At 45.3% G+C, this 10282-nt stretch overlaps 1 protein-coding gene across 1 annotated transcript; it reads left to right on the plus strand.

Annotated features, from left to right (window-relative positions):
* Positions 1–4519: 4519 nt before the first annotated feature.
* Positions 4520–9899, plus strand: LOC147893162 (putative protein S-acyltransferase 22). The gene is made up of 9 exons (XM_087387064.1): positions 4520–5187; positions 5282–5395; positions 7044–7409; positions 7524–7592; positions 7718–7789; positions 8071–8199; positions 8280–8360; positions 8462–8653; positions 8781–9899. Exons 1-9 carry the CDS (start codon positions 5146–5148, stop codon positions 9828–9830), a joined length of 2115 nt encoding a protein of 704 aa, XP_087243190.1. The 5' UTR covers positions 4520–5145; the 3' UTR covers positions 9831–9899.
* The last annotated feature ends 383 nt before the right edge of the window (positions 9900–10282 follow it).

The raw sequence follows: 10282 nt of genomic DNA on the forward strand, positions 1-10282 counted from the left end.
CAGTTGAAGATAAGCTACTTCCACATGAGTCCATGGAATTATGACTCGATGTTCTAGAGAAGTTGGAGAAAGATAGAATGGAAAGTTATTACTTGACCTAGGTAGTTCAAGCTCGAAGGAAGAGGCAAGTGAACTTGGCATCAAAGAAGAAGTTTTTTTAAGAAGGGGTAGTTGGTTCTCCTCTTCAATAGTCACATGGGCCGCATGCCAGGGAAGCTCAAGATGCAGTGGTCGGGTCCTTTTTGGATCTTTAAGTAAATGGATTGACTTCTTTCTACTTGGTGCATCTATAGGGATGGGTGTTACCCTTGCCAGTGAACGGATTCTGACTGTGTCACCCCATGAAGGCTGCCTTAAATGCCCATTCCCAATTATGCGTGAAGTACTCATTCCATGGATAGGGGTAGGTGTATAGAATCCGATGGTAGGATCATGCACTCCTTGTTGTGATGATCACATCCCTGCTGATGGGATCTTGAGGTCAACAACACCTGTCATGCATTTACCCACTAGTAATCCCGACCATCAGCTCAGTTTAGCTATATTCATTATTCACAACTAGTACCTCACAACTTTGCTTTCCTATTTTCTTCCTCGCACTCTCAATTTTTTGTTTCTACCTACAACACCTCCTACTCACCTCCTTCCTACCTCTCTTCCCCCTCCTAGACTCATGGATATGGCAATGGAGACCAATATTGGCACCCATCCGAGGTCACAAAACGAAGAGATGGTTGAGCTAGCTGAGGCTAAGGAGTTTTTCAAGCATCGACTGGGCACAATTCTTGTGCACCCAGAATTACTATAGTTGTGCATGCAACTTGCACAAGGTGATCGAGTTGAAACATTGGATGGGCCCCGCACCTTGCCAATGGATTTGATCTATGAATATATATGTTTGCATATGGATAGAGAGGTAGTTGACTTTCTGATGCTTGATGCAGTAGCTTCAGAGGTAGAGTTTTGGCCCAGGAGTGCAAGGGGAGCATCGACTGAGCAATCATGAAAGCATGCAACTAAGAGAGGGATACCGATGGGTGCTGGAGTCCTTATTCCTTCAGGCCAAAGCTTATACGATTTCAATATGCACCCACAAGATCTTGTTGCTAGCAGAGACATAGCCAGTGGCATGGGCAGTGGTCTTCAAGGAGTGACTCCAAGGCAAAGCAACAAGGGTGGCTAGAGCGGCGTCAAGGGGCATGACAATAACGATGAAGTTGGGACATGTGCTCAATCTTCTCTTCTCGATCACTGGCGACATCGAAGTTCCATTGCACCTTGGCATTGTGATCAGAGTGCTAGTTTCGGATGGCCCAAGGATATCCCATGCTGAGCAAAAGAGGAAGAGGAAGCATCACCCAAGAGGACGGTAGCTCGTCGCAAGCTTGTACATAAGCGACGATGGTTTCAACAACACCATTGCCCCCATTTCCTCCACCGGTCTTCTCCGAGCTGGTGTCCAAAGCACTTTCATTAGCACCTTTGCCTCTGCCTGCCTCATCTTAGCCAACTTTTGGAGAAGTCATGACATAGTAGTAACAGACTCCCGTAGTAGTTACAGCACCACCATCGGTGAGCGATGCAACTACCCACCCTAGTTCCACGATGCCAACCAGTCTGGTGGGGACAACACTATTGAAGGAGTTACCAGTCCCCTTCTGATGAACATTTTGCATCTAGATATATTTATGTGTTCAATCTATTCATTTTATTAATTTTTATACAAAACAAATATATTAATACATCTATATAAATGTATGTCTCATTATCAACATAAAATATCCCATACAAAGCACAAATTCCTACCAAATTCCACCCAAAAAAAGTGGCATTTTGCAGGGAGAATGCCTAAGCTATACCCCTACAAATAGGTCAAACATGCACTTCACTAAGCACTTTGAAATGCTTAGTGAAAGTGCCTGTTTGACCTATTTTTTAGGGGTCTCCTAATGTGCCCTTATTTTTTGATAATTTCTGGGGATTGGTTGGATGAATTTATGGACTCTCTAGATAATTGTTAGCTTGGTTTGTGAAACCCAGAATGAGGGTCCCGAAATCCCAAAACATTAGGACCCATTGCACAAAGGATGCCCTGGGTGGACCCCCCAAAAATAGGTCATTTGGACACTTTCACTAAGCATTTTAAAATGCTTAGTGAAAGTGTGCAAATGACCTTTTTTTGGTGGGTTCTGATAGAACATCCATGTTGCAATTATTGGCATCATTAATGTGCAACTATCCTACCATTTTGGCATTTTGGGACCATGATCGTATGGTCTCATAGGCATACTCATAAATTTATTTGTAGGGGTATTGTTCAATTTTACTATTTTATAAAGTATGTAATGATTTATATAAATTAGTGTTATCAAATATATTATATTTAATTAATTTTTCATCTACATATATTTATTTATTTTATGCTTTTAATATATTCATTTCATAATTATTATATAAAAAAATATTAATAAATCTATATAAATTCATATGTCTCATTATCAACATAAACTATTCCATACAGGGCACAGATGTTTGCCAAAAAAAAAAAAAGGGCCATTTTGTAGGAAGGATGCTGAGGCCAGCATACAAAATGGGTCAATGTAAAACACTTGGTGAAAGTGCCTGTTTGACCTATTTTGTCGGGGTCTGACCTAGGTGGCCTCTCTCCCAACATGCCCTTATTTTTGGATAATTTTTGGGGGTTATGGATGGATTTATGGACACCTTGGATAATTGCTAGTTTGGTTTGTGAAACCCTAAAATGAGGGCCCAAAGTTCCCAAAAATTAAGACCCTATTGTAGGAAGGATGCCCTAGATGGACCCCCTAAAAATAGGTCAATTGAATGCTTTATCCAAGCATTTTAAAACACTTAGTGAAAGTGTGCAATATGACTTGTTATTGGGAGGTCCTGCCAGAGCATCCATCTTGCAGTTATTGGCATCATGAATGTGCAACTATCCTACTATTTTGGCATTTTTGGACCATCATCGTATAGAGAGAGAGATAGAATGTCATGAGGATGATGGGTGGAAGGATAAAGAAACTCTGTATGCTTTTTCGCCATCTATGCTTTTGAGTTTACATCAGAAAATAAAGCGAAGCTTAGATCTATATGAAATTCATATACACCCTTAGATCTATATGAAATCAACTTCTACCATTGTGACACATGGCTCAACGAGAGGTCTGAAAACAAAACTTCCCCCTAGGCTGCCTTTAAAAAAAAAAACACCTGAAAAGTTACAAAACTTTGATATTGTTGATAAATTGTGTGAAAACGTCCAAATTTATGAAATTATCTAGGTTTTGATTTTTTCAAAAAAAATTGTGAACACTGAAGTGGTAAAGGTAGTACTATAGTGGAACTTCTGAGTGTCAATAGAGTCTTTTAGCACGTAAGTGAAAACGACTCCGATCGTACCCAATTCAGTAACCCGCCAAACGTCAGGTTTCAAATACTTCGCTTCTTCCACCGCATTCAATCGCCTGTGAAGGCTGTCAGGAATCACGGGTGAGTAAATGAGAAGACATAGCCGATGAGGTTGACGGTTGGCAGCACAAAAAGCATTTACGTGTGGATGCTCGAAGCTGGAATGTTAGAGCGAACAAGCGCATATGCTTATTCCAGAGGGATGTCGATGTGTCCCCTAGGGGCCAGGAGATTTTCTCGTGCTCCACGGACCAGACTCGTCGCATTTTAAGAGAACAGCCGAGTGAGGCATACTTTTAGTCGTCGGTTGCGCTGCGACCAGCTTCTACTTTTCTGCGAAAATCAGCGCGCAGTCGGAGGCTAGATATTCGAAAGTGATATCAGGTGAAGAAACAGTATGAGTGAGAGAGAGAGAGAGAGAGCGCGCGCGCGAGAGAGAGAGAGATGAAGGCAGCCCAAACTGCCCAATGGGACTCCCGAGCCTCGACGCAGGAGGGACCTTCTCTATTAAAGGCCAATCGGATGTTGCCACTAATAATCGCCACGGATGGGTCGATAAGCGTGGATGCCGGACGCAATAAATGAAGGGTAGGGTCGTATTGTAGGAACTGAGGGGCCAGGGCTGACGAGCACGAGTCTGGACTCTGGAGTCCGGAGGGAGGTGACGGGAGGTCTCTGACTTAACGAGTCTGGCCAGCGCCTGGTGATGAGAGCAGAGAGCAAAAGAGAGAAAGAAATGTCAAGGCGGTCCTGAGGCAGCAAAAGCCCAAGGGAGGCGAATCGCGATGATGGAACGTAGGTGAAGCTGCGAGATGGCTGGAGAGAGAGAGAGAGGGACCGTGTCATCAGCTGGACCGTGGAGCTGCCAGAACGTGGAGAGGCAGGGGGATGTCTACAGTGTGTGTCGCAACTTCGCAAGGCGTGGCAAAGGAGAGACAGCCAGAATTGAATGCGGAAGTAAATGAAACGGCAGGGACGGTTGTACGCGACTGGGTTTATAAAAAAAGAGTGTACAGAAAGCTGCGAGAACGCAGGAGGGGGGTGGCGGGGTTGAACAGTGCAGCGGAAGGGAGAACGAGAACTGGAATGCATGGACGATGGGGAGGACGTGATGAGGTAGAAGGAAGGTGGTGGATCTATGGCGATGGTGGAGGAGCGCAATGCAAGATCTCTAGAGGGTGGCGTCTGAGCTCGTTAGTTGTCTGTCCTCAGTCAGACGGCTATGTAGCATATTCCACCACTTTCTTCTGCCCTTCTCCTCCTCCTCCTCACCACTTTCTTCATCACCATCGCTCCATTCATCAATCACTCCATCCATCCATCCATCCATCCCATCCTCCCTTTTCCTCATCCGAATTTCGAATTTCTTGCCACAATTCGCTAGCCTTTCTTGGCCTCCCCCATCTCACCTCTCCTCCTCTTCGTTAGGAGCATCTTTGCAGCCTCTCCCTCTGCCTCCATGCTCTACGTCTTCTCTCCCACTTGACTCGCAACCCACATTCTCTGCTTCTCTCTTCTCCTCCGCAGTTCGCGAATACCTGCCCTTCTTCCTCAAATCTTAATTTTGCTTCTGCCTAGCTTCACCTCTTGCTTCTACCTGGACTGCTCGGACTGGGATCAAAAAGGGAGGAACAGGAAAAGAGTGGTCCTTGGTAGCTGAAGATCTCTCTTGTGCTTGGACGTTTGACAGGACTGCGTTACCCGTTGGAAGACATGCGACGGCACGGCTGGGAGCTCCCCTACCACCCTTTGCAGGTGACTTACAGCATTTCGCTGAGGACTAGTCGCATTGCCGCGATCTAGCCCTTATCGGCCGATGTACTAAATGCTCTTTCATTTGGGATGACAGGTGGTAGCTATTGCTGTATTCCTTGCGTTGGCTTTCGCCTACTATGTCTTCTTTGTGCCCTTCGTGGGTAACCGGATATTGGAGCTCCTCGGCATATCTGTGTATTCACCTCTGGTGCGCTCTAGAAGACCCAAGGCTCTCTGAATGATAATTTAATTACGCTGTGGAGTTTGTGTACACTATGCAGTCTTCTGACTGCTAGCAATTTTTTACTTTCTTTATGCTGGGGAGTTCTTCTCAGAAACCGAAATGGGGTGGCTGCAACAGATACCAGCTAGCCTTGCTCCTTACAGTCCACTCTAATGTCCTCCCGATTCAGTCAGCGTGTGCCCTGCTAACATCAATTGCAGACGTGGGTAAATGTATTATAGGTCAACCTTAGCCCCAATGTCTCTTCGCATCCTGGAACTTGTTTTCCTGCCCGCGCAGAATAACCCACCAGACGAGCTGAAATGGGCGTCCACGTGACCTGATGCTTAAAATGAACATTGTCTTTTGTCTCTCTGAGCCTGCTTATAATAACATGGTGCATATGCTCTTTCAAACACATGCCATCGTGGTTCACGCTACTCAACTTTACACGTCCTGCATTTCGTCAATATGCTTGATGCTCACATCCACTTTTTATACGAGGTGCCTTTCAATGATGTATCCTGTGCTTTGGCATGGACGCTTCTGTAAGTACGTATGTGAGATTGAACCTGGCTTATTTTTACTACCCTCCTTTTCTACCACTTTAAGTGGCCTTGTGGTTCTGTTGCATTCGAATCCAAGTTTGCCTTCAATGGCTTGGATGTTCTGAATGGTCAGCCGTATGCATTTATCGCCACTCATTAACTATGTTTGGAAGTGTGGAGCCTTTCAATCGTCCTAAAACTTATGTCAATACTGAATTGCATTTTAGAATTTGCAGCATGTCGTGAATTAATACCATATATGCTTGGCACTCTAGTTTCTCGGTTTCCATATGGCCAATCCTTCACTTTCAAGCGAAGCTTTCACGATTCTTATCAGAAACATAAGCCTAGGACTCTATGCTTGTGCTTGAGTCTGGTTATGTATTTGGCATTGTGTGCCATTTGTACTAGGTTGTCATTTTGAGTCTCTTTGAAGTTTGCACAAGGTGTAGCCCATGTCTTTCATGCATGCAAGCCAGTAGGATGTATCCCCCCAGAAGCATCTGCATAGACATTTTATATCATGCAGTTGGATGCAGCCAAGGCATCCTTTCTGCAGCTGTCCGCATTTGATCTGCTTCCATTTCTTTGTTTTTGTTCTCTGTCTTTTTCTTTAAGTGGTAGGAGGTTCCTAGGGTTCCACTATTAAGTGGATGCTGGGGCTTAAGTCCGGTCCTTTAAGTCCAGGCAGTGTGACCGAGTGTTATAAATTACTGCTTCCAGAGTATTTGCTATTTTCCACCTATCCGTAGCACAGGGTTCAAGTGACGGTTCACTTCATGAATGGAAGCACTCATTACGTGAAGACAATCTTTAACTGGCTGTGAAGCATTGGATATGGCGTGTATGGCATGAGCATGTTCTGTATGTCAATGACAGAAGTTCAGTCGAAACTCCTCCGTCTTGCATGTAAATATCTTGTAATTACATTACATGGCCTTTGCTCAGTCATAGCAAAATATGAATATTGACAGGTCTTGTTGAGAAACTGTTTCTGGCTGCAACTTATCATTATGCTGTAGATTACACATAATTTGAAGCTATTTCAGGTCTCCAGATTGACTTGTGGCATGAACATTATCCAGATGGTTGCAGTTTTTGGGTTGTACATCTGGTGTGCAGCAACTAACCCAGCAGACCCAGGTGTGCTAAGAGCCAGAGTATTTCTTTCATCTGCTTCAAGAAGGACATCCTCCTCCTTGGGAACATCTAGAACTCTTGGGGAGAAGATTGAGGCAAGCACAGAACCCTCAACGTCTGGACTTCCATCAACTTGCCAAACAAAGACAGAGGGCAAAGAGAAAGATAATGCTACTGGAACTCCGCAGGGTTTAGTCTCCCTATTTCACAGGGGAGCTGCTTGTCTTGATAACGTTTGCTTGTGCAAGCTGCATGCTGAGGAAAATCGATCCGAGGAAGACATGCTGTATTGCAGTTTGTGCGAGGTGGAGGTAAGAGATAAAGCTAGATTAGGATGTTTTACAGTTGGAGAAATGTAGACTGGTTTCTGAGGGGTTGGCATGGTTCTAACAAATTCTCACTCGATCTTTTTTTCACTTCGACAGATTTTTAAATGGAGCAAGCATTGCAGAGTTTGTGACAAATGTGTTGACTGCTTTGACCACCATTGCCGGGTATAACTCAAAGACGTGTGATTTTTAGGAGACCCTCATTCAACATAACACCATTGGTCTCTTGTGCCGATAATATGGACGTTCCTTTGTTAATTGATGTCCTTTGTGGTCTTTTCTACCTGCAGTGGCTGAACAACTGTATTGGAAGGAAAAATTACAAGGGCTTCATTACCCTTATGATATCAGGAATCTCCATGGTAAGATAATGCCCTTTACAGATCTCTCCTCTTCACATGTAGTCTTACTAGATTTGTAGCTGTCCATACGGATGTCCATAGCTTTGTCGTGTAGCTTTATAAACATATAAACATAATTTGCGGGAGTCATTGTTGCGCCCATGAAACTTCGCATGATACATCAGTCAAAACTTACGTAAAGTGGAAAGTAGGTAATTAGTGGTGTTATGAAGTTTAAATGTCTCCGTTCTTGATTATTGACAGGTATCAGTGGGTTTTATATTCTGGGCTTGGTATGGCAGCTTATCCTTCAGTGGTCAGTTGGGATTTGGGTGATTGTACGTTGCTTTTTGAACCGGAGGCATTTCCAGGAGGACATCACGTCCAGACTTGGCAGCAGCTTCTCTGTAGTGCCATTTCTCAGTGTGGTGGTGAGTCTGGGAATGTCTGCCGTCTATTTTAAACACAGCTTTATCGGTCAGCTCCTGAAACGTAACTCTTATGTTTGCAGGTTTTGTGTACGATTCTTGCAGTGGTTGCAACTCTTCCGCTTGGACAGCTTTGTTTGTTTCACGCCCTTCTCATACAGAAGGTATCTTATTCCTCTTTCCCCAGGCTCCGCCTTAGACAAACTATTGTGATCGAATGCTATACGCTACGCTGGAATATTTTGTTAAAGCTTGTAAAGTGCAGGGTATCAGTACCTACGATTACATTGTAGCAATGAGGGAGCAAGAGCGACCGATTGCCATTGGCGAGAGTATACAGAGTCCAAACACATCTCCAACAAGCTCTGTTGCTACAGCTATAAGTGGTGGTAGCTCTGCTGGGGCATTGCACTACCGTGCTTGGTGCACACCTCCACGTTTCTTCCTGGATCATGAGGTTTAAATCTCTTTCTTTCCCCGTCTCCGCCTGTTCTTACCGCTCCTTCTAGTAGTCCATGTGTAGAGGGTAATCAGAAAAAATGGGGTAAATGATGGATATCTTAATCAGTGACCTGGATGTGCAGCAAGCTGCTTTTCAGCACGAAAGAGCTTTCTCTACAAGAGGCATTGATCTCGAAGCGGCTGCAAGGGCTCCGACAGAGGAAACCTTGAAAAAGAAGGTGTCAGTCAAGATAAGTCCATGGGCATTGGCCCGCTTGAGTACAGAAGATGCTGTCCGAGCTGCTGCCGAAGCTAGAAAGAATTCATCTATATTGCGACCGGCGGCCCGTCCTTCAACTGTGGTAATCACAGAGACCGACAGTAGCTCTGAAAGGAGCAGTGGTGAAGTTGACGGTAAGAGGGATGGTGCAAAATCTGGCGACTCGGTTTCTCGCAAGAGCCACTACACATCCGCGAGGCCATGGCGGGGAGGGAAGGTGCCTTTTGAGCAATTCGGTTTTGGTGGTGGTGGTAAGGATAAACTCGGGAGCAGGCAATTTGTCGTGGAAGGCGCTGCCGCTCTGAACCCGCTGCAGGTAGAGGCGAGAAACGCGTTTTGTCGAAGCAGTATGTTGAGCGGTTCGTCCACGGAAAGTAGTCGGGCGTCTCCAAGTGCACGTCTTTCATGCGAGTCGCATTTGAGCACGCAAGACGCGTCAAATGCTGCGGTTTCAGCGGAGAGAGCTTGGTTTGGGACGTCGACGAGTGATGGGTACGAGGCATCGGGTGGGGAGAGTGCAGATGACAGCGACCATTGGCAGAATGCATGGTGGAACAAGAGGAAGCTAGAGTGGGATGGAAGCGGAAGGAGTGACATAGAGGAGCGGGCGATGAAGAGGGTAGGCAAATTCCACAGAAATGAGGAAATGCGGACGAATTCCGTCGCCAATGGAGAAGCAAAGAGGCAACTGATGATGGAGCAGCAGCAGCCGCCTCCTCCTCCTCCTCCTCCTAGCAAGCTGGAGCTGGAGAAGAAGAAGATGGAGAGTGTGGAAGCTTTTCAAGTCAACACAGAATCTGCATTCTCATCGCGTTCCCTCCCGGAATTGAGACGCTTAAGCTTGTTGACTATCTCTTCTTCTGCAGGGTCTCACTTCTCCGATCTCCACAGATCTGCTTCCTTCAAGAGTTGATCTCGCTATATATGGGATTGTACTCCCACGCAGAATTCCAAATATGAGACACACCCCTGCAGTGTCCAATCGTTGATCCAGTTTTGCTTCTCGATGAGTGTGCATCTCCCACTCCGAATTTCTTTGCTGCTTGCCTGCGCGCTTTGGACGCAGAGCTTTGCCTCATCGTTTTTTTTGGTTTCCCCCTTGTCGAGAGGAATTTTCGAGGTTTGTATAATTGTATGAACAAGTCGTGAGGACAAAGGCTGACAGGCCACACACCATACCATTGTATTTTCCTGGCTTTCAGCTTTGCACAGAAGAGGAAAGCAAGTGCCTGTCTGGTGCGCAAATCCACAAATGCATACAATCATTGCTCTCCACTTCCACGTTCCAGCCACCCACACTCTTCCCTCAAATCTATCTTTGCCAGACACTATTAGTTTTGCGGGAAATGGGAAATTTAAGGTGGC

This window comes from Dipteris shenzhenensis, chromosome 16 (genome assembly GCF_047967505.1).
Source record: "Dipteris shenzhenensis isolate YYH24624 ecotype China chromosome 16, Dip_SZ_1.0, whole genome shotgun sequence".
Taxonomy (NCBI): domain Eukaryota; kingdom Viridiplantae; phylum Streptophyta; class Polypodiopsida; order Gleicheniales; family Dipteridaceae; genus Dipteris; species Dipteris shenzhenensis.

Excerpts from the sequence above, each read along its gene's own strand:
- LOC147893162 (XM_087387064.1), top strand. The coding sequence starts at position 5,146 with ATGCGACGGCACGGCTGGGAGCTCCCCTACCACCCTTTGCAG. Across the intron at positions 7,410-7,523 it reads GCAGTTTGTGCGAGGTGGAG|ATTTTTAAATGGAGCAAGCA; the intron begins GTAAGAGATAAA and ends TCACTTCGACAG. Across the intron at positions 8,654-8,780 it reads GTTTCTTCCTGGATCATGAG|CAAGCTGCTTTTCAGCACGA; the intron begins GTTTAAATCTCT and ends CTGGATGTGCAG.